General features: G+C 30.6%; 7 protein-coding genes across 11 annotated transcripts; 4 read left to right on the top strand and 3 right to left on the bottom strand.

Annotated features, from left to right (window-relative positions):
- Window positions 1-262: 262 nt before the first annotated feature.
- On the bottom strand, window positions 263-4,479 carry LOC114929907 (syntenin-1). The gene is made up of 8 exons (XM_029301620.2): window positions 4,253-4,479; window positions 3,239-3,317; window positions 2,924-3,124; window positions 2,642-2,755; window positions 2,315-2,550; window positions 2,077-2,230; window positions 1,891-2,000; window positions 263-1,670 (listed from the first exon to the last, which is right to left on the bottom strand). The coding sequence occupies exons 2-8, from the start codon at window positions 3,287-3,289 to the stop codon at window positions 1,616-1,618; spliced, it is 921 nt and encodes a 306-aa protein (XP_029157453.1). The 5' UTR covers window positions 3,290-3,317; window positions 4,253-4,479; the 3' UTR covers window positions 263-1,615.
- A 230-nt stretch (window positions 4,480-4,709) lies between these two features.
- Window positions 4,710-10,109, top strand: Pgant35A (polypeptide N-acetylgalactosaminyltransferase 35A). Its single transcript, XM_029301619.2, has 10 exons — window positions 4,710-4,907; window positions 4,992-5,325; window positions 5,600-6,281; window positions 6,441-6,558; window positions 6,646-7,134; window positions 7,208-7,339; window positions 7,570-8,697; window positions 9,076-9,231; window positions 9,348-9,682; window positions 9,756-10,109. Exons 2-7 carry the CDS (start codon window positions 4,992-4,994, stop codon window positions 7,729-7,731), a joined length of 1,917 nt encoding a protein of 638 aa, XP_029157452.1. The 5' UTR covers window positions 4,710-4,907; the 3' UTR covers window positions 7,732-8,697; window positions 9,076-9,231; window positions 9,348-9,682; window positions 9,756-10,109.
- LOC114929956 (transcriptional adapter 1) lies at window positions 8,635-14,794 on the top strand. Its single transcript, XM_029301680.2, has 7 exons — window positions 8,635-8,697; window positions 12,886-12,971; window positions 13,093-13,129; window positions 13,225-13,434; window positions 13,529-13,878; window positions 13,960-14,119; window positions 14,196-14,794. Exons 2-7 carry the CDS (start codon window positions 12,901-12,903, stop codon window positions 14,322-14,324), a joined length of 957 nt encoding a protein of 318 aa, XP_029157513.1. The 5' UTR covers window positions 8,635-8,697; window positions 12,886-12,900; the 3' UTR covers window positions 14,325-14,794.
- On the bottom strand, window positions 14,570-16,890 carry carmine (AP-3 complex subunit carmine). The gene is made up of 9 exons (XM_029301679.2): window positions 16,707-16,890; window positions 16,353-16,537; window positions 15,968-16,202; window positions 15,719-15,878; window positions 15,541-15,654; window positions 15,284-15,463; window positions 15,039-15,197; window positions 14,881-14,931; window positions 14,570-14,807 (listed from the first exon to the last, which is right to left on the bottom strand). Exons 1-9 carry the CDS (start codon window positions 16,739-16,741, stop codon window positions 14,673-14,675), a joined length of 1,254 nt encoding a protein of 417 aa, XP_029157512.1. The 5' UTR covers window positions 16,742-16,890; the 3' UTR covers window positions 14,570-14,672.
- Window positions 16,891-16,943: 53 nt separating this feature from the next.
- On the top strand, window positions 16,944-22,561 carry fws (Conserved oligomeric Golgi complex subunit 5 four way stop). Its single transcript, XM_029301675.2, has 14 exons — window positions 16,944-17,211; window positions 17,305-17,397; window positions 17,478-17,602; window positions 17,677-17,896; window positions 17,969-18,111; window positions 18,252-18,518; window positions 18,603-18,723; window positions 18,942-19,059; window positions 19,141-19,281; window positions 19,398-19,781; window positions 19,994-20,119; window positions 20,187-20,295; window positions 20,367-20,588; window positions 20,812-22,561. Exons 1-14 carry the CDS (start codon window positions 17,172-17,174, stop codon window positions 21,004-21,006), a joined length of 2,304 nt encoding a protein of 767 aa, XP_029157508.1. The 5' UTR covers window positions 16,944-17,171; the 3' UTR covers window positions 21,007-22,561.
- On the bottom strand, window positions 21,032-24,194 carry LOC114929954 (uncharacterized). Its single transcript, XM_029301677.2, is given in 10 exon segments — window positions 21,032-21,274; window positions 21,276-21,404; window positions 21,477-21,705; window positions 21,771-22,111; window positions 22,173-22,307; window positions 22,380-22,485; window positions 22,598-22,718; window positions 22,799-22,927; window positions 23,239-23,389; window positions 23,473-24,194. Coding segments are annotated over 10 exon segments (1,467 nt in total). The 5' UTR covers window positions 23,566-24,194; the 3' UTR covers window positions 21,032-21,241.
- On the top strand, window positions 23,278-26,201 carry LOC114929957 (pyridoxal phosphate phosphatase PHOSPHO2). 5 transcript variants are annotated; one of them, XM_029301686.2, is made up of 3 exons: window positions 23,278-23,417; window positions 24,091-24,467; window positions 25,197-26,201. In XM_029301686.2, exon 3 carries the CDS (start codon window positions 25,197-25,199, stop codon window positions 25,923-25,925), a length of 729 nt encoding a protein of 242 aa, XP_029157519.1. In that variant the 5' UTR covers window positions 23,278-23,417; window positions 24,091-24,467; the 3' UTR covers window positions 25,926-26,201. The 5 variants fall into 5 exon arrangements, with proteins under 5 accessions (XP_029157519.1, XP_029157515.1, XP_029157516.1 ...); XM_029301682.2 differs by lacking the exon at window positions 23,278-23,417 and adding an exon at window positions 23,636-23,794 and having other exon boundaries at window positions 24,094-24,467; XM_029301683.2 differs by lacking the exon at window positions 23,278-23,417 and adding an exon at window positions 23,636-23,794.
- The last annotated feature ends 369 nt before the right edge of the window (window positions 26,202-26,570 follow it).

Below are 26,570 nucleotides of genomic sequence, written 5' to 3'. Positions count from 1 at the left end.
TTGGCCCCGGCGGACTTTTTTTTATTTCCTCGGCTGAAAAGGGAGCTCAAAGGACAACAGCTCGAGTCGGTTGACAACGTACAAGCTACTTCGACGGCCTCCCTGAACAGCATCCCAGTCAAGGAGTTCCAGAAATCTTATGACGCATGGAAATCGCGTTGGCAAAAATGTATTGACGCAGAAGGGTCATACTTCGAACAATTTTAAGTTGTTTTACCTATGCGATCAATAAATTCTTTTTTAAAAAAATGCGACGCATTACTTTCCGGACAAACTGTATATATATATTTATTATAAAAGGAAATAATACATAAATTACATATGTAATTGCATTTATACTTTTTTCAGTGCGCAAAAACTGAGATAGAAAGCTTGAATCTCTCTTACAATTAGTGCTCTATGTAACATATTATTAAACATTTTATTTTTTTCTTAATCCTTTATTTAAACAAATCAAATAATTATAAATTAGTTATATCACATGTAAAGTAATATTGACACTCTAAAGTTGCACAAATTGTTTCTCAAATATTCTTGAAATACATATCCATTAATTGTTGATAACTTATCTGAATTTCTCATTTCTTAAATGAAATGAAACTATTTATAGTATATTAACTTTTAAATTTTTATATACTTATCTAAAATAGAGTAGCACTAACAGTTTAAGGATAGCGAAGATATATTTGTGAAATATTTTATAAATTATAATTACAAAATGAATAATACACAATACATACTAATCTATTTTTCTAAATAATCAAGAAAATTTACATCGAAAAATCGATATCATACGATTATATTATTTTTGAAAGATATTGGCATATTACTAATTATATTTTATTGTATCTCTTTGCCATTGTGACAATGTGATAAATAAAAAGTTACAAATACCAAGTAAACACATCAATACATTCAAAAGTCAATAAAAATAAAATCTATCTATAACAATACATAAGTTACAATAACATACCAATGATTTTTATAATATGGTTACAATATAGCTTCTTACAATTGGAAATATAAAAAATAAATTGCATCTTTCACATAAAAGTGTATTAATTGTAAGATATTTTATGAAAAACGCATTAATAAAAATTTTTAATTCGTTATTAAATTAGAAAATAAAATAAATTTTAACTATTTATCACTTTACAGCAATGATCAAAGAATTGCAATAAATTTGTTCTTTTATATAAATAAAAAGGAAAACTACAATTATCTTATAACATTAAGTAAAGTTATTTTTACTATTTGGATAAATGCAACCAAGAATTTTCTCCTTGTATAGAGTTGAATGATAAAGTTTATATATTTGTAGGAAGCTTTGGTGTGCTTCTGTATAAAAAAATAATCTTTGATATATATTTTTCCATAATTTTTAGCCAATTAATGTCGAGATTGACACGGAACTAGGCTCTACATTCTAAATAGGTATCACATATGTCATGTTTGCAATAATAATATGATTGGCATCTTGAGTTTATAATATAATGTATCTGTAGGATATCTTCGTATTACTTTCTTTGTAATAAAGAGCTACAGAGAAATAATGCACGTACCCATTGATAACTGGCTGTATGGCATATATGAAATTGGCGATTTACTTCCTTATTTAAAGATCCAATGCAGAATGATCCATCAAATTCTTCAGCAAACTATTGGACATTCTGTGAAGAAAATATTGTTGGTAATAATTCTCTTCACAAAACCAAAAAAATATATATATTGAATTATAAAAGTATATATTATATATTTTTTATATTAATATTTATAAGAGAAAATTTCTAATAACAGATATTAAATCTCTACAAAAATTTGAATATTATATCACATTTAACATAATATTACATTGTGTTTATTAAATTGTGTGTAATATAAAATACATACTTTTTCACCATGTGATCATAAATGTAGGATGGAATTATGGTCACTGTGATAATATTTCCACCATTTTCAATCTCTGTTGTAATATCTTTATCCTTCATCCCGACTACGTTCTGTAAAATATCAAATTTGTTTAATAATCGAATAATTATTATTTATTCCACTAAACAAAGAATAAATCATGCAAACCTTTCCATTAATCTCAAGTAGCTGATGATCGGTTAAGAGTCCGTTTCGTGCAGCCGAAGAATCTTTCACCAAAGCAATTATTTTTCCATTCTTAAATTGAAATCCAATGTAACCCGTACTATCTTTATGCATTGTTACAGTACGTTCAAGTGGTCTGCAATAAAAATGATTAAATTCACAAAGAAAATAAACATTTTACTAGAATTAAAAAATGTTTATAAATAAAAAATAAACTGACCTATCACGTACGACCACTTTAATTCCATTTGTATCTGCATTACGCAATAGCTTGTGCACTTGATCCATTGTGTATCCGGCGACACATACATCATTAATAGTTAAAATTTGATCACCAAAACGCAATCCACCCATTGCCGCTGGAGAATTTTGGCTCACAAGGCATACAAAGACTCCATTATTTATTGCATGTACTCTTACTCCCACTTTTCCATCAGCATCTTTACACAATATCAACTGCAAAGAGATGATAAAATACTTGAAATATTGTATGGTGCTTTTCTACGTACTTGTAGAATTTTATGTATTTAACAATCGAATATATTACCTCTCTAATACCGTTTGTTACATAAGCTTTCTGTAAAGCTGCTGACTGTTGTGACAAAGGAGCGACTAATCCTGCTATTGGATTGTATGTTACGTTTGTTGAAGTAAGTGTCATCTGAAATCATAATATAAATTTTTCTTATTAATAAGTTTTTAAAAATTGGCTTTTTTTTTAGGACAAAGCTAATTAATAAAATAATTTCAAAGTAAGTAATATAATTTTCCATTTTCAGATTTAAAATTCATAATTTAAAAAACTATACTACATAATGTGCTAACATACATCGTTTGCATTTTGATGTCTAGCAAGAGCATATTCGGGCATATTTTGTGCAATAGTATCTTCATTTAGCTCGAGTCCCATGTAATCTCCCAGGGATGGATACAATGTACCAGGTGCAGAAGGAACATAAACTGGAGCCGAGGGAACTGCCCGTTCGGTCGGCATTGAAATGGAATATTGTGACTCTGCTTGCACTTGAGCCTATAATATAATTTTGATGCGGAGTATAAGTTTATCTGTCACATGATTTCAAAGATATTAATTTATAATATTCTTGATTTTGCAGCCTATACAGTTCGTAGAATTTTTACTTACCTTCATCATATGATCTACTTTCATGTCTTCTAGTGTAGGATAAAGAGACATTTTGAATTTCTTTTTCTTAAATACTTTCCTGTAATCAAAAAGATTTTTATTTTATCTAGTATTTATATAATCAATAATGATACTTTAATCTACATTATCAATTTTTTACATTATCAAAGTTTTTATATTTATTAACTTAATTCATCTTTAAATTAAGTTATTAAGATAATTTTTAAATTATTAAGAAGAATAGAATAAGAACAGAATAAATACAAAATCTATTTTAAAAATTTCAATAAATAGATATAAACACTTTTAATCAAAAAGTTGTATCTATTTATTGAAATGTTTTAGAAATAGATTTTGTTCTTATTATGGTCTTATTATGTGATTCTACCCTCTATAACAATTTAATTATCCTAATCATTTAATCATTTAATAATTACCTTAATAATTCAATTTAAAAAATGTAATTGAATAAATCAAATTTAATATTTATTTAAATACTTAATATTCAATCAAAAGTAAAAAATAAACATAATTAACAAATTCAAGTATAAAATATCAAACTTATTTAACAACAATATCTTATAACAGTTATTTGCTACTGCTCTTAATTTAATCTAATCTAATCTAATCTAATCAGAAATATGCATGAATGTGTCATACACACAGACACGCATCACACTTAAATGTTGACAGCGAGAAACATGTGTCGTATAACATATAAAACAAGGAATAAAATTAATTTAGAGATCCATGTATATATCTTGTTGTTAAAAGTGTACATGCGTCATTCATACAAAATATAGTGTTCTTTACACAATGTCTAAGTACATACTTCCTACATACATGCACACACACATTGAATACGGCATATGTTATAATTAGTCATAAGAGGATGGAGAGATATTATATTATATATGTACAATTCATGTTTCAAGAAGTGATAAGACGGAAGATGCCACATACCAATATTATGACGAATATATATATTAGTCACATGAAAATTTCACAACTCACCAATAAATAAAATGTCAAATGCCCCTACTGTGCTATGTCAATATCTCGTTAAATTGTCGATATAAACGATTATTCCCGGTGTAATTACGATATTCTTTACTTGTCACAGGGGAATAATTGGAACAAACGAATCGAATACAGTCGTGTATATGCAGAATCGTTCACTCTTCACAGATGATCCCCTACTATTGACAGAAGTGTCTCTAGCAGACAATAGAATCAATATGGCGTCTCTGTATCGCTAAATTTAAATGTCTAAATTTAAATGGCCTACTCTTGCCTCTATTAATTCGCTGGCCAGCTTTAGCGATAATGTTGACGTCGAAGATGTAATATTACACGAGTATTACATTAAAAAAAAAAAGTTGTTCGAACAGAGTGTCAAAATGGACTGACAAAAGTGGACTGGCAAGGGCGCGTTCAAATTTCGCGCCAAAGAAGCCATATTAATAATAATTGCCTCTCCCATGTCCCACGTGACCACCAAAGATGACAGCTCGCTAGCGCCCGGCTGTCAAGATTGATGTTTTGATCGCAAAAATGCAGTCTGAAAATGCTGTTTAAATATCTTATGCGTGCATTGTGATCGAATTGGAATCTGCGACAAGTGTTTATAAAAAAACTAAGCTCGATTCTCGCACATATTGTATTAAAGGTTTGAAAAGAAAATTGTCTAATATTTTCATTGTTTTGCAAATTTAGTCGTGCAAAATTGATTACTTATTTATTTATTTGACAGATGATATCGACGAGATATGTGTCATTCCTGTCGGGAATAGTTATAGCTTCCATAACATGGGCTTTCAGCCTGTACCTCTATTCAAGATTGTCGCAGAACAGCATCAGTGCCAGTCCTACGATATTGGTGCCTGGCTTTTCTGTTCATGGGGAAAGAGAAATCGATAAGGAAATCATGTTGCGGGACAACGTTATCAGCGCTCGAAACGAAAAGCATATTCTATCCGACAAGAAGGCCTACAATCTGAAGAGCGAGAAAGATTACAGGGCTAACAATCTGCTCTTGCAACAGCTACAACCCGTACCAGTCAAGCCTGCAGTCACCTTGGATCAAGGTACTAATCTTCAACATTGGATTAAACCAATCTGGTACCAGATTGTCAAAACACGTTTAATCTAATGTATTTATAATTAAATATATATATTGTGATAAGATGTAACATTAGATTAAATCGATATCAGATTGTCAAAATTGACAAAGTAATTAAACATGTTTAATATATTTATAATTAAATATATATATATATTGGGATAAGATGTAACATTAGATTAAATCGGTATCAGGTTGTCAAAGTTGACAAGTTAATGGAACAAACTGTTTTGTTATAGGTTTAGATGAATTGGGTATGGTAAAAAATATGGAGGATCAGCGAAAGAGAGACACTGGCTACAAGAATTTTGCCTTTAATGTTCTGATATCGGACAACCTTGGAATACAAAGAAATATACCAGACACAAGACACAAATTGTGCAAGACGCAAAGATATTCCTCCAATTTGCCAAATGCCAGTATAATTATCTGTTTTTACAACGAGCATTACACGACGTTGTTGCGATCCTTGCATTCTATAATCGAGAGGACTCCAGCGGCTCTCCTGCACGAAATTATCTTGGTGAACGATTATAGCGACAGCGACACGTTGCACGAAAGAGTACAGGCATACATTAAAAATCATTTTGACGCTAAGGTGCGACTGTTTAAGACAGAGAAAAGAGAGGGCTTGATCAGGGCACGGGTTTTTGGAGCGAGAAAAGCTAGTGGCGATGTCCTAATCTTTTTAGACAGCCATATAGAAGTAAATGAAATATGGATAGAGCCGCTTTTATCGAGGATCGCTTATTCTAAGACTATCGTACCGATGCCAGTAATCGATATTATAAATGCAGACACATTCCAATACACTGGCAGCCCATTAGTGAGGGGTGGATTTAACTGGGGTCTTCACTTTAAGTGGGATAATTTGCCAATTGGGACTTTGAAACATGACGACGATTTCGTAAAGCCTATCAAGTAAGATTTTTATATTTATAGCCATTTATTAATATAAATACATCTTATTGCAATATATTATATATATAGTTAATTATAAATATATTTAATTATAAATACATTTTTCATGCATAATTCAATTCCTTTATAAATAAATATTGATGTCTTGTTAAAATGCAGATCGCCAACAATGGCTGGAGGATTGTTCGCTATTGATAGAGAATATTTTTCAAAGATGGGAGAATACGACACTGGCATGGACGTGTGGGGTGGAGAAAACCTTGAAATATCATTCCGAGTAAAAATTAATTGCTTATTTTTTATTCTTCGATTTAATTTGCGATATATGTATGTGACAAAATTATTGATCGGTTTTTTCTTCCAGATATGGATGTGCGGTGGTAGTATCGAGTTGATTCCCTGTTCAAGAGTGGGTCATGTGTTTAGAAGACGAAGACCGTATGGTTCGGACGATTCGCATGACAGCATGTTGAAGAACTCGTTGCGAGTCGCGTACGTGTGGATGGACGAATATAAAGATTACTTTTTGAAAACTGCTAAAGCAATTGATTACGGCAACGTCTCGGAACGGGTAGCACTGCGTCAGAGATTGCAATGCAAGACTTTCGGCTGGTATTTGAAGGAGGTTTATCCGGAATTAGCGTTACCGGATGATACAGAGAAGCGACTGAAGGACAAATGGGCCAAACTCGAGCAAAGGCCGATGCAACCGTGGCATTCGAGGAAAAGAAATTATACAGATCAGTATCAAATCAGACTTTCAAATTCTGTGCTCTGTGTTCAGAGCGAGAAAGATATCAAGACTAAAGGCTCGAAATTTATCCTGTTGCCGTGTTTAAGAATTAAATCACAGGTAAATATTTATGCTAGATATATTAATGAAAAAAAGGATTTTAGCCTTATAAATAATTTACGTTACGACACAGATGTGGTACGAAACCGATAAAAACGAACTAGTTCTTGGTCAAATGCTCTGCATGGAAGGAGCTGAGAAGATTCCGAAACTTGGAAAGTGTCACGAAATGGGCGGAAATCAAGATTGGCGTCATAAACGCATTGTAAGATTTTTTATTAATGTTACCTTCTGAACATTTGCATAACGAATACTCATTAGCTTTATTTTTATTAATTAATTTATTGTTTATTTATTTATATTTTTTAATTTAATTTTTTTTATTTTTACTTTAATTTTATTAATTGTATTTTATTTTCTTTTATAAAATAAAAATAAAAAATAAATATAATTGCCACAATCACTGTAAATTATAAACACTTTATTATTACGTAGAATGGTACACCTATCTACAACATGGCAGCAGGAACATGTCTGGGAGTCACTCACAATGCTAGAAATGCACAAGTAGTCATGGATCTGTGCACGAAATCAAATACGTCGCTAATAACTTGGGATCTCGTCCGCTCAAGAATTCCATCCAAGGAAGTTAGATGACGTAAGAAGAAAGGTCGTAAAAATAGGAAAAAGGATTACGAAGACTGGCTTGGAAGAAAATGGTAGCTTCTATTATAATAATGAATTGTATATATCCAACAAATAATTGTAATTAGAATATTTAATACGTTGAACTCTAAAAGGTAATTCTATTAGAAAACAATAAGAAGCCAATTAAGCTCTAAAACAATTGAAAGTATTGAAACAATTGATTATAGGAGTTTAATCTCTTCAGAAAAAACCATGTATATAGAAACTTTCTCTTTTTGTAATTCTCTCAATTTTTTTGTATACAAAAATATGTTTAAGTTTTCTATTTATATTTGATAATTTTATATGTAAAGTTTAAGAGTGAAAATGCTCTCTGTTATATTTTTTACATAATGTAATAAGAACGAAATAAAATGGTAAAATGGTCTGATTTATTTATAAAATAAATTTATGAATAAATTTATTTACAAAATAAATTTGTATTGATCAAGAGACACGGTAGTGTCTCGCGACCAGTTAAGGGCGTAGCCGAGACACCGTGTATCTTAACGCGAGTCAGACATTTGAGTCTTTATAATATTTCAAATTCTCAATAACGGCTGAAGCAATCGAGTTTATACTAGACTTAATCGATAGATTGAGTTTGAATTATATAATAAAAGTGTCTTTATTTCTGCTCTACGTGATTTGTAAGCAGAGATATATAATTGCAAAGTCGAAATATGAAAAATTTCTTTTAAGAAACGTCCCCGTCATCATTGTCATCATCGACCACGCAAACATAGTAGTATCGTGCTACACGTATTCACACGTATACAACACATGCGCACACATATATCACACGTACACAACACATAAATAGATGCATGTATTGGAAATGTCCATCTCGCACGTTTTACAACAGACGGCGATAGTTGCCCTCTGCTATATTGACAGCGTGCGGGGTTAGATATTTTCAATCAATCAACGTGTGGGGTTAGATATTTTCAATTTCAATTTTTACATTCAATTTTAATGTTATTATTTGCAAATTTATGGTCATAATATTTCAATAATATTTCAATTATATAAATGCCTATGTATGAGTATGCATATATTTTTAATAATAGTTGCCCTCCGCTATATTGACAGCGTGCGGGGTTAGATATTTTCAATTTCAATTTTTACATTCAATTTTAATGTTATTATTTGCAAATTTATTGTCATAATAATTTATGTGCAAGTTTACAGTCTGTGATACAAAATCAGATATTTTGCTATTATTTCAATAATATTTCAATTATATAAATGCCTATGTATGAGTATGCATATATTTTTAATAATTTTCTTAATTAGCTTCTATATTTTTTTCAGTTGTACATCAAGCAGGTAGCATTATCAGCTCACTTGTGAGCATGGGTTGGGCAATGGCTAGTTATCATCGCAGCATTCGATTAGCTTAACAAGATAAATTTAATATCAGTGCTATAGGAACCATTTTACAATTTTTCTGGCATTTTCTTATTGCAGGTACATATATATCCAATAATTAATATACAAAATTAAATATTATTCATCACACACTTTGTATCAAAATAATATATTTTTTAAAATTTATTTAATCATTTTTATCATTGTGATTGTAGTGGCAAGGATCTTATTGCTCAGTGTTATTGCAAGCATCTGGCCTGTATATACCATAATATATTGCGTAATACATTGGCTAAGTATGACAATATGGATTTTGATAGATTCCCATGGAATATTGGAATTTTGTCGGACTTACAGTCATCCACCACATATGCAGCCTACAATTAAAGAACGCATTTATTCCATATGATTTGCTTCCGTTATTGGAATATTTAAAATAAAAATTTTATTAATAAATTTCGATGAAATAATTTATAAGAGGTTGAAGAAACTATGAAACAAATTCAGTCTCATAAAAGGGTAGTTGGAACAATAGTGGTGAATGCAGAAGGTATTACATGAGATCATTGACATGATTTACTTGTAGTTGTAAACAAAAATTTATAAAATTATATCTGTTTTAGGTATTCCTATAAAGTCAACATTAGATAATACGACAACAGTTCAATACGCAGGTTTGATAAGTCAATTGTCAGATAAAGCTCGTTCTGTCGTACGTGACTTGAATCCAACAAATGATTTAACTTTCTTGCGCATACGTAGCAAAAAACATAAAATTATGATGGCACCAGATAAAGAATTCATATTAATAGTACAAAATCCAGTTGATTGATATTTAAAAGAAACAAAAATATATTTCAAAGTTAAGATTTATTTCTTTGGTTGTTAATTTAATCTGTATGCTACATTGTGGATGTTAATATCTATTCAATTAAATAAAGAAAAATAAAAGAATAAAGCTTAAAAATTATACAAAATGCAGTATTTAATTACTAATCTAACAAATTATGAACTTTTAGAGTTTTTAAATAGTGCTTTCTTCTTTGGTAACAATATTATATTTTTAAGTTTGATAATTATGAAAATATGTATATATAGTAATTCATGGCATGTTTATTTTTGTATTTAATACAATTATAAATGTACATTTCTCATCAATAAAATATCACAGTATCTTTTTTATAATTTAATTTTAATATTGAGATTGTTTTTATTCAGTGGAAAAAAAATGTGTAGTTGGTCCCTATTAATTATACATACATATAAGAGTGTCGCACAAATAATTCTATGCAGTCTTTTTAAGATAATATAAAAATACTTATAAATATAATCAATTAAAATACATATAATCAAAATTGTATGTATTAAAATTCAATAGCATATAAAAAAGATTTTTTGAAATTATATATATATAATAAAAATCCAACATTTTATATATATATATATATATATATATATATAAATATAAATATATATTTATTTATTGTATATCATAAATATATATTTATTTATTTATATTTACCTATCTTTTTTTTATATATATGGTAGAAATACAATGTGAGTTATTTTATTTTGCAAAATTTTTGAAAGTTAAACTATACAATGAAATTATTTCATATAATACCGAGATTCTTTTCATAATAAAGATTAAGAGAGAGTTAGATTTTATCATAAGATTTATAAAAGTCATAAGATAAGGTTAATTGCATATTGTATAATTTATCTCTCATTTTTTAAAGTAAATAAATATCAAAGTTACATTGCTTGAACTGGTGCGTTTGAAGTATGTTGTCTTTTTGAGGGATGCAAGACAATATAGTACAAAAGCATTGCTGTAATTCCCAAGAAAAAGGAAATGATACAAATAATAAAGAATATATTTAAGTACTAAGCCTCTTTAACTGCAGGAGGACAAGCATATTGCCATAATAAATTTGCTGCAATATTTTCAAAAAAACAGATAACATAGAAAGATAGATGTTTTCAAAATGTTTTGCTATCTACAGCATTGAGATATATAAAAATGTGCACTATGCCAATAACGGAAGCAAATAATATGGAATAAATGCGTTCTTTAATTGTAGGCTGCATATGTGGTGGATGACTGCAAGTCCGACAAAATTCCAATATTCCATGGGAATCTATCAAAATCCATATTGTCATACTTAGCCAATGTATTACACAATATATTATGGTATATACAGGCCAGATGCTTGCAATGACACTGAGCAATAAAATCCTTGCCACTACAATCACAATGATAAAAATGATTAAATACATTTAAAATAAATTTTTAAAAATATATTATTTTGATACAAATTGTGTGATGAATAATATTTAATTTTGTATATTAATTATTGGATATATATGTACCTAAAATAAGAAAATGCCAGAAAAATTGAATTTGCTTATTTATTTAAAGATGCTTATCATATACAAAAATGAATGATATAATCTCTAAAAACTCACCTTTAAAAAAAGGTAAAAAAAGGCGACCAGTTAAGGGCACACCATTAACAAAAATTATCCATTGCAAACCCATGTACAATAGAATTGTATGAAAAATTATCGATTATAAACCAATGTACAATCGTAACAAAAGTAATGAAATAAAAAAAAAATTGCGCCAAGTGAAAGTAGAAACTTGTACCAGTGGAAAATTAAAGTTGCAGACATATATAGAGTCGTATAATGAATCAATAAAAATTTAAATTTGCAAATGTAGAATTGTACCATAAAAAAACTTATCTTTTAAAAAAAAAGATAAACAAGATGCCAAGTCCATGCTCCATGTGAAAAAGTGTTAAACAAAAAAGTATTTTTAAGTAAAAAAATCTATCAATTGACAAAAATTTATGTTCTAAAATTAATATTTCTACAAAAAGTAATGTCCAATTATTGCGCGAATAAATAAACATTTTTATAAAAAATTAAAATTTAAAAACTTATGCAAATTTAAAATTAATATAAAATAAAAAGAAATAAAAAAATTTTAGTTAAAAAAACTGGGCGCGCTGCTAAATAATATTCTAATAATATTAAAATTAAATTGTTACTTTTAAACTCATTGCAGCGCGCCCAGTTTTTTTAACTAAAATTTTTTTATTTCTTTTTATTTTATATTAATTTTAAATTTGCATAAGTTTTTAAATTTTAATTTTTTATAAAAATGTTTATTTATTCGCGCAATAATTGGACATTACTTTTTGTAGAAATATTAATTTTAGAACATAAATTTTTGTCAATTGATAGATTTTTTTACTTAAAAATACTTTTTTGTTTAACACTTTTTCACATGGAGCATGGACTTGGCATCTTGTTTATCTTTTTTTTTAAAAGATAAGTTTTTTTATGGTACAATTCTACATTTGCAAATTTAAATTTTTATTGATTCATTATACGACTCTATATATGTCTGCAACTTTAATTTTCCACTAGTACAAGTTTCTACTTTCACTTGGCGCAATTTTTTTTTTATAATTTTACATCAAAAGATTTTATAAAATTTTGAATATAGGTGTATCTAAATTAAATTTTTTTATTTCTAAACAGTTAAAATGTAATAAAGCAATTGGTAATGTTGCTTTAAATAAAATATTGTAAATTGTATAAATAAATATAATTAGCTATTTTATTTTGATAAGTAGATTTCCAGAGATGTAATCTTGTTATAATTAGTTATTTAAAATACCGCTTAAACTAACCTTCTATTCTAACCTAAACTGACTTTAAAACATCCTGTATCCAAAACAGAAAGAAATTGCAAGAATGACTACTTCGAAGGAATTAAATTTAGCTAGGAAGAGTCTTGTAACTTCGCTTGGCGAAAATGCAAAGGCGTAAGTTTTTTTCTCGTTTAAAAAAATAAAATGTACAAATATTTAATACAAAAATATGATAAAGGAAATAACTAACCTATGCATTTAAATTTATCTTTATAATTATTTCTTTTATTAACAGGTATTTTGAGAAGATGAAGTTATGGTTTCAAATGAAGGTAAATTTTTTAATTAATTTTTATAATAATTTTAATAATTAATTTTTATATAATTGCCTTATTTTTTCTTATTTCTTATGAAAATATTGTCTTAGACCACAAAGGAAGAATTTGATTGCGAAGCACGTAATCTAATGACAGAGGACCAAGTTCGATTACACAACGAGTTCTTGTTGTGTCTTTTCAATAAAGTTCGTGGATTAGCTACTATCACGCCAACCTACAAGATAGATAGAGATAAAACTTCGAAAGAGAAAAGACTGAGATTGAAACGCAAATACAAAACTGATAAATCAAACTTTGAGGTTTGTGACCATGTAGATCATTATATACACACATTTACAGAGATAACAATACTATACAAATATATATATATATGATCTTGTTTCATTGCAACAGCCAGCAGATATGTATGTGGAGGTATTGGGTCAAGCTTCGTCACCTGTCGGTGATGAACCCATAGGTGCCAATCGTTCCAGTGCCCAGGAACTTGTATTACCGGATCGGACTTTTGTGCTGGCTCGATTAATGCTTGCTGCGTGGGAAAATAATATGGATGGAGCTGAAGAGAACACTGCTCATATTATTATTGCCGCTACACAAATTTTCTTGAAAAATATCCTCACTGCTGTCTTCACACGGAGAAAAGGATACGCTGTCTGCGATGGTTCCTTCATCTACAATATAGGAGAACCAGTACCTAGTTCATGGAAAAGAAACTCTATGTATATAAATCCATTCCATTCAGAGTAAGTCGGTTACAACTTCTGGTTTTAATATTATACATAATTAATGCTGTATATTAATTATTTTGATATTTTACAATGCAGACCAACAGAAGTAATAGATCCTTATGGTCAAATTCCTACACTAAAACCCAATTTTGAAGAAGCTGAACAAGCTACTGCTTTTTCATATGCTTGTTCCACTCAAACCACTCGATCAGCATTGAAACCAGTAAGCACAGCTGACTTACAATATGCATTAAAGGTAAGACTAAAAAAATCTAATCCTCTGCTAAAATTATTATACATGATTTAAACGTGGTTTTTATTTTTCCAAACAGATTTATAAAAATCTAGTTAGTAATCACACTATATATGCTACTAATATGGAGCGATTGTACACATATGCTACTCACCCAACATGGGAAGATTTGGAAGCAAAGAAAGAATTATGTCAATCTTCAACATAAAGGACCTTTTAATAAACGTTTTGTTTGTAATATATGTATAACAGTCTTTAATTATAATTAGATAAAATGGTTCAATATATTTATTAACTATTATATTTAATTTTGTTTCGTAAATATATAAGTATAAAATAAGCATGAGTCAATTAAAATAGGAATATTTAAAATTTAACATCATTCTCTATATTGATGCTTTTATTTTTTACGTAGAATAAATATATTTTTAATGTCATGTATATATATCCCTGTTATATTTATTAAACCCATTTATTATGTAAAGCACATATATATTACGTTTTTTAATATAATGTACAAGAAATAATTTTTGTTTTATCTTGTCATTCATTGTATTTACATCCTTATTTGAAATTTACCAGCTTTAGTGATGTATTTGACACCCTTAAAAGGCTTGTATTTTTCGCCATACATATCTAATCGATTTACTTTTAAACCTGATACCGCTAATTGATTAATCGTAAAATGTACCTAAAATTGACATTCAATTATAAATTATTAGTTTCACAAAAAAATTTTTTATTGTTAGATATATTATACGTACATTAATGGCAGGATTTGATTCAGTAACAGTTGCCGAATTTTGTATCGTGATCTGAAATATAAAATTATATAACAATTATTATTTAACAATAATTATATAACAAAATATTTTTATTATAACAATTTTGTTAAACTTATACTTAAAACTATTTATCTTACCGATCCTCTAAGATTTGGCAATTTAGAAACATCAATTCTTCCAATATCCCATAACAATACTTTACTAACAGGATCAAATGAATATTTTCCTTGGTTTGGAGTTAAAGTGCAATTTAAGACTATTTTTGGCATAGGAATTTCAAGAGTTACATTTTCAACCTATAATATAATAATAATAATAATGTATTATAATATTTATAATATATTAAATTTTTACTTTATATTCTTTCAGAAAGACAACTCACTGTTCTGCCAATAGTCTGTTTTGGTCCAACAGTTATATCTAATCTACCACCTCCTGGTTCTTTTAGGCTTATATTATGTCTTACATATATTGGAATTGCTACAATACTTTGTGAACCTATGTGATATGAAAGAAGACGAAAATTGCCATCAGGTGGAATAAAAGAAAGTATCCTTTCTGACTGAAAAAAGAATATAAGCTAAGAAACTAATTATTGGAAATAAAACTATGCATAATATTACATATGTTTATGTATACCTCCCATCTTTTAAATCGAACACAAGGATGAAAGCTGACATCGTCGAATAATCTCGGATTCATGAATGAAAGTGTGAGATCTGGCATACCGCTTAATTTTATGCAACAGTCAATCTAAAAAAAATAATTATATAATTACCTTAATGTATGTGTGAGAGGTATTTACTATGAAACTTACATAGCCTTGAATTTCTGCAAATACAGTAGCTCCAGTTCGATCAATTATTGCATCCACTTCCTCAACAACATCAAAATAAGCTTCATTATTTGTGTATTTCACTCCAGTTCGCCTCCAAGGAACATTAGACAGTTGTCCACTGGGTAGAATTGCACTAACACTAAATTTACAATTACAGGATATGAAAGAAAATCCTTTACACCTGTCTCTCTAAAGTATTAATATTTAAACACAGAGTGATATGCTTACTTGGATTTGCCTGTAACAGTGTTTGCTATAGTGCGCAAGATATTAGGTGGTTTGATCAATTCTTTTAATATATTGGATTCTGTCGCCAGTGGAAAACCATTGTCCAACATCTCATCCAGCAATTCGTACACAACCACATAGTTCTCCTTTATGATTGTTTCTGTGCATTCGCTGAAATAATCTTCAAAGGTGTCCACCACTCTGTGCAAGAATTCAATGACAAACAGTGGGGGAACTGAAAAGAGGGAAACATATTAAATATATATTTAATATAATAAATATAATAAATATTAATTAAATATGTTAAATATATTAAGAAATATATTATATCATCACATATATAAATCATATGGCAAACAATGTTACCTTATTGAATCAAACTTACCTTCTGTCATGCATACCGCTACAAAGAACATGTTGCATCGATATATACTAATGAGATAATGATGCGGAGTGGCTATCACTGGTGGAGTGTCTTCAGGTGATAGGACTCTCCGCTGTTGATCGAAGAAATAATCGCAGAGCGAACGTGCGACTGCACTTTTCCAGTGTTTCTCCATAAAGACATCTCTGCACACATATATGGTACATATGAGACTAATTACATGTCACATAATTAATGTCGAAAAAATATATTTGATGACAGGAAATATTTATCGTATGCGGAAAGTACAAAATTATGATCTGTCAAATATGTTTTTATGTCAAATATGTTACTTTATTTTCTCTAAATGCTTACCCCGAGGAATTTATGATAAAGAGACTGTGTATCATTTTCGTGAAAAGAAAAGAACAATTCGGAGAAAATTCTAAATTAACGGAACCGAGTAATTGTATATAAATAATCGAAAAAGAGTTTTATACACAACTATACAATACACACATCATTTACACTCAAATGGCGTCGAAAAGTGTACATAGTGCACACTTTTGTAATGTAGGAGGTCAGTAATTACAGGAAGGTCGCAGCTAGTGCGCATTATTATTTAATTATTTCGATTATTTCGATCAATTTGATTGTGCGTTTTAATTAAATCTTGTTGTAATTGTTTTAATTCGTGCGTACGATGTTCGATAAAAATATCTTTGAGATAGAAACGGAGGATTCTGATTGGTCAATTCATTTTGACACTCTTGAGTAAAATTTTTGAACGCACCCTAAAGAATACGTCATGTCTTTTTGTGATGTGTCTGTAACCTAAAAATGGGGGACCTGTCAAGTTGGGAAGATATAGAAAATGATGGCAAGTAGAAAAATATGTATTTTGCAAGTAAAATTTGTATGTCTGTGTGTGATAATATTGACACAACTAACAAAATATATATTAATTTCACAGAATTTTTCAAACAACTTTTGACAGCTGATTCCAAAAAATCTGACATTGGTCAGCTGTTATCAGTAGCTCAACAATTAAACAAGCTAGGACAGGGTAAAATTCAAATTGTTTTACGCTGTAAAAAGAATTCGGAAATAGTAAATTATAATTATATTTTTTCTTTCTCATTTTAGCTATTGAGGTGTTAAATGCCGAGTTACAAAGACAAGTACTCGCCAATCATGAGGATTTATTATCTCAAGCAACGTGGGTTGAAAAGTTGGAAGGAGTGCTTTTTATAATACAGTCTCACATACAGGTGAATATTGTGCAAGAAAATAAAATTGATGTATAAAAAAGTGACACAGAAGGCACAAATTCTTTTTTTTTTAGAGTCTTTTGTCGGCAGTTGAAAGATTACGTGGGAAAATTGTTGATCCATTTAATAGAATCGAGATGCAAACAATTGTGCTGGCACGGCTTCATGAGACTTCTGATCTTCTAAGAAGAGTCGCCAGAATGCAACATTTATCGAAGCGTTTGAATTCTCAAATGAGCAGTATCACTCAAGGACCAGATATTGTTAAAGCTGCCAACAGTTTGCATGAACTTGGTACTTTTCTAATTCTTTTTTTTTACTATTGTATTATATCGACATTACATAATGTCAAATTTATATGCACAGAACAATTAATGGCAGACACCGATCTTAATGGCTTAGATGTAATCGCGGATGACCAACTAGCTGTAAAAGCTCAGAGAGCTACTGTACAAAGAATAGCCACTCATACATTAACGCAAGGTTTACAGGCGATGGACAGGACAAAGGTATGTTGCTTGATTATTTAATTTAACAAATAATGATAATGAATATTAAATTTACAAAACAAGATTTGAATAGTCGATTAATCTCATTTGAATTATAACTATATCTGTATTAATATGTATAAGTATGACTTTATGAATAGGTAAGCACAGCTGTGCAGGTCTTTCAAAACTTGGGAATAATTGATGGAGCTGTGGACACAACTATAGAGTCTACTCTTTTCGACATAGAAAGAATTTCTACAGAATCACTAGACGTATCGTTGATGACAAATCAGGATTTTGGTAAACGTGGAGCGCCCGGCAGAGCTGCGATTCCGTCACCTGGATCGTCTGGAAATTTACGTACTAAAATCTGGGAAAATCTCGAACGTCTTTTTCAAGATACTTTATATACACAATGTCTACAGGTGTGTCAACAAAAATTGTGCAATGTTATATAATTCGTTTAATTGTTTGAAGCCAACAGTTTTTAGAAAACATTTTATATTTAGATCGAGTTGCTACAAAGAGTATTGTTGGAACAACATGCAAAGGGTTTCCACAATTTATCTGAAAAATTTTGGGACAATGTGAACGCTCTTCTCGCAAAAGTCTTGATTGAACGTGCTCAAGGTAAATAAAGATGTGCACATTTCGTTTATTTCCAACGAAAAATTAATTTTCGTTGGAGATGTACGCAAGAAACATCCGCATATGGCTCTTAGGCCTTTCTTATTTGTACTTAATAGTAAATAAAGATATATTAATATAATATATTATAAATGTATATTAATTACAAATAGATTAAGTATCATGTAGTTATAAATAAAAGCGTAATCTATGTGTTGCAGGATCGTCATTTGTCAAACAGGCTCTGGAAGGAGAATATCCAAAATTTTTAAGAATTTTTCTGGACTTGAGTAAGCGCTTGAAAGAAAGATCTCACAGTATTGGGATTTACGGTATTGAGTAAGTAAAATATTCTCACATAAATTAATGTAATGATATACAAAAGTTTTATATTAACACATGTATACTTTCATAATATAGTCGCAATGTTTTATTACCGTTTGAAAATGCATATTTATCGCGTTCGGTATCTCGTCTTCTGGATCCAGTGCACAATATGTTTTCTGGAGAGGGTTTACCTACGCATGATGAAATTGACAGTCTTATTCGTACGATTACAAAGTAAGTTTATATGTATATATATATATATATATATATATATATATATATATCTTATTTTTACTATTTTGTAAAAAAATATATAGATATTATATACTATATAAAGATACATTTTGCAGTGAATTAAGTGTATCACTGGTGGACGATGGACTCTCAACCGTAGTATCTCGTAATGTAGGAAAAGCAATAAGATTATTCTGTTTGAAATGCGAGCAGAGTGTTGTGACTGGTGGCGAAGCCAGTCAAGTAATAGATTCTCCTACTCCTGGTCAGCAGACAAATATTACGCTTGCGAATCTGCTGTATTATCTCGCGAACCAGACGAATCGCGTGATAGCGAATCTATCCGGAGGATTATCCTCCGAAGGAAGCGCTATTATTTCCACAGCACTCAGAGAAACAGACGTTTTAACGAAGAATATCCTCGCTCCGTTGTTGACTTCCATTAGCGATGCAATCGAAAGCATCATCTTGACGATGCACGATGATCCTGAATTCAGAGAGTAAGTTATCATAAGTCTGTTTTTTTCAGCTGAACTGGTTACAGTAGTTTTCTTTTTTATTCCACATCATAAGGAAAGAAATAAGTTCTAAACTAGTACAAACAGTTCAGCTGAAAAAAATCCTCAAATTTTTATTTTACTTTTTTTTATTTTTTATTTGTGTATCTACGTTTGATCTAATCTTAAATAATATTAATACAATTTTTTTTTAGCACGAGTAGCCCTCTAGGAAAAGAAATCGGCTGTTCCCTTTACATTCGAGAATTACAAGGTTTCATTATACGATCTGTGAATACATTCTTATTACCATACAAAAATCAAATAGTTGTAGCAGAAAGGTAAATTATTTCTCTCTGTTCATTTTGTATATTGATAATAAATTATTGAATATTAATTTTCTTTCAGCTGCAAAACCGTCGCATCAAGATGCATAGAGTTATTTGTACGCCATGCCTGCTTATTAAGACCTCTGACTGATTTTGGGAGAACAAAACTTCTGGCAGATTTCGCTCAGGTATATATAACTTCTGCATAAAAGATAAATGTAACTCGAGTAGATGAGATGTAACAAATGGAAAATTTTAGATGGAAGTAGCCGTGACACCACTGTGTCGCGGTGGCCAGATGAGTCTGCTCGAGCAACAGCAATACAGAACTTTGCGAGCGCTAAAAACCCTAATTCCTCTCAATCACGAGGAGATGGTGGACAAAATTTTGGAAGGACAAGGTGAGAGCAGCGTGCCGCCGTCCCTTATTCTTCTGCATCTGTTTTCCGGTGCACCGCCCGAGCTAGCGTCGCCGCATCAGGTTTGAATGGAAACTTTTTATGTTAAGGATCCTTGTCACAGCTATGTTAGATTGTGATATCAGAGTCGAGAAAACTGAAAATTCTTAGATGTCTTTTAAAATAAAAGGTATTTCGATGAAATACTTAACAATTCCAACGTGCGAGGAGTCAAGAGCCTTAAATATACGATTCATTCTATAAGATATCTTTAATGAAGTAATAATCGTTCCGTTTGTTTCACAGAGCGCTGGATGGTCTATAGGTCGATTATCACAGTGGATGGACAATCATCCGAGCGAAAGAGATAGATTAACTCTATGCAGTGGACCATTGGAACGTTATCAATTGATAGTTCGACAACAAAACCTTCCGTCATTCCATCCTATATTCCCACAGATGATGAAATTGGCTAATTTGAGAGAACCTTCGAGTCAATAAAAGGTATATCACATACATTATCATATTAGCAAAATGTACATATATTTTTCCTTTCTATAAAAAAATAATTTTTTTTATTCTGTACAAATTATATAAAATAAGCTTTTAATATTCATTGTATACATTGTACAGTATAAACTAAATAATAATGCTATGAAACAATATAATATAATGTTCACTGATATAAAATTTGTTCAGTAAAGAGAAAAAAGATATTGAAAAAAATATTATATTTCTATGTACTATAAATATTCCATAATCTTTGCATGTACATATGTTGATTTATACAAGTACAACCCTACTATTAGTGTAACGCTTAATGGTACAGTCCAATTGGATTTATTTTCTTTAGGACCAATATAAATTGCCGGTACACTGACATCATCTTTTTGATCAATCTACAAGTAAAAATATAAATGAACACTAAATAATGATAAAATAGTTTTAAATATTAGCTTTATATTATATACCTTTTGTGCTAATTTTTTGAAGCGAATTATTTCGTTCTTCAAATTTTTCAAATTTTTTTTAGTTGCTCTCAGTTCTTTCTCATATTGTAATGTGAGCGAAGGAGAAAGTTGAATATTTTCGTTTGCAGCTTTTATCAAATTATTTTTTATATATTGAAAGCTGGCACCTATTACAGCAATCCTATCCTTTACATTTGCCAGTAATATTACATTATCATAAACACTGAAACTATGTGTACACATACAATTATTTTGTATACTCTAATCAAAATATTAAGAAAATATGAAACTTACGGATTTATGTCCTTCTTACTGCCAAGAAGGCTGACATTCCACTTTTTAAGATGAAATTTTTCCAAATTTTCTAAAAACTCTTCTCTCTGAACACTGATATCGATCAAGTGACATACTTCATCCTCTGTTAATTGTAAGAAAGTTTTAAGATTTAGTCCCACAAACAGACTCTTATAACTTTCCAAATTCATTCCAGACAGCATGTTTAATATATAATCATCTAAAATGTCTTCTCCCCTAGGATACAAATCTGGAAATAAATCTTCCCAAGTTGTTCTAGTGGATACTTTACAAGTGATTATTTTTTTATGTTCTTCATCTCTAGCCAACAAAGCAGATATCTAGAAAGTAAAAAAAAATTAGTTACTAATGATAGAGTAATACAGAGATTACATCAATTACCTCTGTAAATCCTTTTTTATCCGCGATGTCCTTGGCAGATAGGTGATTTCTGTCTTGGAATGAAATATCTGCATTGTATTCCAAAAGAATTTTGACGATATCAGGCTTGTTAGTTACAGTAGCATAGTTCAATGCCTATAACCGAATTGAAGATTTACAGGAGAAATACTTTGATTATTATTGAATTAATTACTGATTGAAACTTACAGTTTTGCAATCACTGTCATGGAGATTGATGTCATGTACATGTTTTATAAGTTCGGCGACAAATGTTGCATCTTGCGACATACAGGCATACATTAGAGCTGTTTCTCTGTGAAATTATTTGTATTAATGAAACAACTAGAGATAATAATAATTTCAATAAAAAGTATATCAGTTTTCTTATATGTGTGTGTATGAATTATCTATATTCTTTATTTTACCTCTGTTTATTGGTAAGATTTGCATCAGCTTTTGCTTGTATTAAATTTATAAGACATTTCAGAGCTCTTTCAGATGTTCCTTTTGTGGAATTACACAGTGCCATAAGAGGTGTAAATCCTTCTGTAAAATTAAGCAATATACAAAGTTACATATAGAAAGTTTATATAAAATTGAAAAAAAATAAAACAATTGATGCATACCTTTATCTTTATTTGGATCTGCACCAAGTATCAGCAGATATTCTACTATCTCTGGTTGCACCAATGAAGTGGCATACAACAGCAAAGTCCATCCAGTATGCAAAAATTTATTAATATCGAACGCTATATCTAAAGACAATGTAATGTAATAATTTTTATGTATATGATATATATATGATATAATAATTAAGTATAAATATATATGATATATAATAATTTTATATAACATGTATATATACCCAGATAGCCACAGTAATTATTATGACATCATTTTGATCAAAATGATGTCATAATAATTACTGTGGCTATATCTGGGTATATATATATAAAAGTATATATGATATAATTTTCAATAATATGGACTTGATTCAACGATAGATTTTATTTCACATAATTAATGATCAAAATTTAAACAATCTAAAAAAATATTCTTCACTTACTTTTCAGATGATCTTGTAGCATCTTCAGGTCTCCCATTCTACATGCGTTCATCAGATCATTTTCCTGATCGAGCTCTTCATGAGCAAGTATATTATTGAAATCATTCTCCGTCCTCGAATCTTTCGAAGCCTCCTTTCTTGTGAAATCATGCTTTTCGATGATCCGGCGAAAGAACAAAGTAAGAATTAAAAAATACGAAATCGTAGTTTGACAGCTATATCTATCAATCCTACCTTCTCGAAAAAAACATCATCATTATTATAATCATCATAATCATCATCGTCATCGGACATACCAGCGGGTCTCAGACACTTATACTTCGACATTATCGATGACGCGATAAAAATTTATTTGGCAATAAAATGAATTACGCTCCTGTGTGTAGGATTATGCGATGGCAAGCCGGTTCTATCACGCGTGCGTCGTTTGAATGTTTATCCGACCTAACCTTATCTAATTTGATCTGTTTGTTTACGAATAACGGGAGAAAGAGAGAGAGAGAAGGAGAGAATGTCAAGTGGAAAGGACGCTTGAAAAGTACGCAGGTTTGTCGAGGTACGATATCGCAAATTTTTACATCATTCCAGCGTTTTGACGTTTCTTTGACATTTCTCGACCACGTGTCTCAGATTCGCGAAAGAGAGCCGGTTTAGAGGCGACGTTGATTAGTGGCCACAATAACAATCGACTACGTTGATTTCTGGCCAAGTGACATTTTCACGCAATCGCGTTGATTATTTCGGGATCACAATACAATGTCGCGTTACGATGTTCGTTGTTGTTTGTTCTTCCTTGTTTATTTATCCTTGGTCTATTATAAAAGCGCTCTGCTCAATAACTTTGTCTGTCAGTAGGTACATAAATAGCTGGCTCTTCGGAATCTATTTAAGTGCAACCACCCCCGAATCTCGATCATTTCTCCTTTCCAAGAGCAAGGAGACGAGATGACAGTGGAGAAAGAGATAAAATAGAGAAGAAAAGGAACAGAACACCAGGAACGAAGAGAGAAGACATCACAGCAGGAATGCATTTGAACGTCAGATAAACACATAGCAACAGAAAAACAAGTCAAAGCAAACAATTATTTGAAGCATATCAATCTATCTTGTAAGCTGCATCAGAAGAGATGGACAAATTATGTGCCTGAAAATTTTGATACAGTAACGTCAAGCAAGAAAGACCAATTTGAGCTTAAGTCTTCTACACAAGTATTATACGCAAAACAACAGTGAGTATCCTTTACGTTAATATAATTATATATATTTTTTAATGATATAATTACAATATCCATTATATTGTGTGATTATAATATTAAGAAAATAATTGAACTATTTGCAAGTCGATGAACAAATTCAAAAGTTTGTTTTTTTTCTGAATTGATGATATGCCAAGAAGAAAGTCCACACATTTAGAGGAATATATAAATATACATGTGACATAATGTATAGAGCAAGAATTAAGAATATGAAAATGCAAATTTAATTAGAATTAAGAATTTGAAAATGCAAATTTAATTAAAATTATGCCAATGTTACAAGGTATATTATAATCAGTGTTTGCTGTAAATAAAACTATATTCATGATTATCTAGATGAAACTTTGGCCTCATCTTATCTTTATATAAATAATAAAAATATGTGTTATTTATGTCTGCATCTTAGATAAAAAAAATGAATACATATATTTTATATCCTTTTTATAATTTACATTTTTTTATAACTGTGCAGTCTTAATAATTATTATCTAGGTAAATTGCTATATAATTTTATGTAGATATATTTAAAATAAACAAAATTATTTTTATCTTATCTAAGATAAATTTACATATTTTTATATCATCTTTAGCTAATTTTTAAATCTAAGCACAACACTGATTATAATCGACTATTCGACTTGGGGTAGATTTCCACAAGACGATTACTTGTATACAATTGCAATAACAGTTGTGTTCTTCTAGATGCATCGTGGCGTGCTGGCAGCATTCGACTTCGACCACACCGTCTGCGACGACAACACCGACGTGGTAGCGCGGAAGCTGCTGCCGGACGAGAGGATCCCCGAGGACGTGAAGGGGCTGTACAAGTCCAGCGGTTGGATCGTTTACATGGGCAGGATCATGGAACTCCTCCACGAGAACGGCATTGACATTCAGCAGATCGAGGATGCCATCGTCAGGATACCCGGAGTCGCGGGCATCGAGGAGCTCCTTCTCGCCCTACACGCCAACGGTCACGAGATCATCATCATCAGCGACTCCAACAGCGTGTTCATCGATCGTTGGCTGAGAAGCAGGAGACTCGAGCACGTCGTTTCGCGGATCTTTACGAATCCGGCTTACTACGACGACACGGGCAGAATGAGGGTAGACATGTATCACACCCAGCACACTTGTCGTCTGAGCACCGTCAACCTCTGCAAAGGACAGATCTTGATGGACTACATCGACGAGAGGCGTGAGCAGGGCAGGCGCTACGAGAGGATTGTCTACGTTGGCGATGGCAAGAATGACCTCTGTCCGATCCTCCGTCTCTCGCAGACCGACCTGGCCTGTCCGCGGAAGGGTTACGCCCTCGTGGAGACGTTGAGCAAGTTGCCCCGTGACTCGACGACGAAGGCGAGGGTCGTCCAGTGGGATGACGGTAGGGATTTGCGGCATAACTTGGAACAGATCCTGAAGTTTCGTTAGAGCTTCTCGTTCGAGCGTGATATCCCAGGTAGCAAAACGTACGTTTAATTGCGTCGAATGACGGCATTTTTATGTTGAATGACGTCAGTTTGCTACTTGGGACTGCATGATTAGATTCGTCGCTAATCAAACTAAAATCGAGAGAGCTAGATGTAGTTGATAGGTGATGATTGACTAACTGTATATACATATATGTAGATACTCGCTAGTTTCTATTTTGTATTTATACTCGTTGTGGGAGGATTCGCCTGAATAAGTATCTCGCTTTTCGCTGAAGATATTAAATAACGAATCCCTCATCCTCTATTCTCTCTTCATCCGCTGTGTTTATTCCATGATTACATATTGTAAGGCTGAAGATATACGTAACAGGAATATGTTTAATTATTTAGGTATATTTTTAACTATTTATACACATGGACGTCTGCAGGATTTTTTCCTGGGGGCCATAATTAAAATTTTTTATATTTTAATTTTTTTTCTATATTTACTAAATATGTAAATAAATTTTAGTGTTTTTATTTTCAAAAGGAGAGCAAATGCTTAATTTTTTGCCCTTCTTTGCAGACGCTCATGTTATACATATTTTATCATGTATAAATTTAAATATTTAGTATATCCTTAATAAGGATATTCTTGAAAGAA

Source organism: Nylanderia fulva, unplaced genomic scaffold, assembly GCF_048542155.1.
Source record: "Nylanderia fulva isolate GAGA-0341 unplaced genomic scaffold, ASM4854215v1 Scaffold9, whole genome shotgun sequence".
Lineage (NCBI taxonomy): Eukaryota > Metazoa > Arthropoda > Insecta > Hymenoptera > Formicidae > Nylanderia > Nylanderia fulva.
The sequence above is the reverse complement of the archived record's forward strand: the minus strand, read 5'-3'. Positions and strand labels throughout refer to the sequence as shown.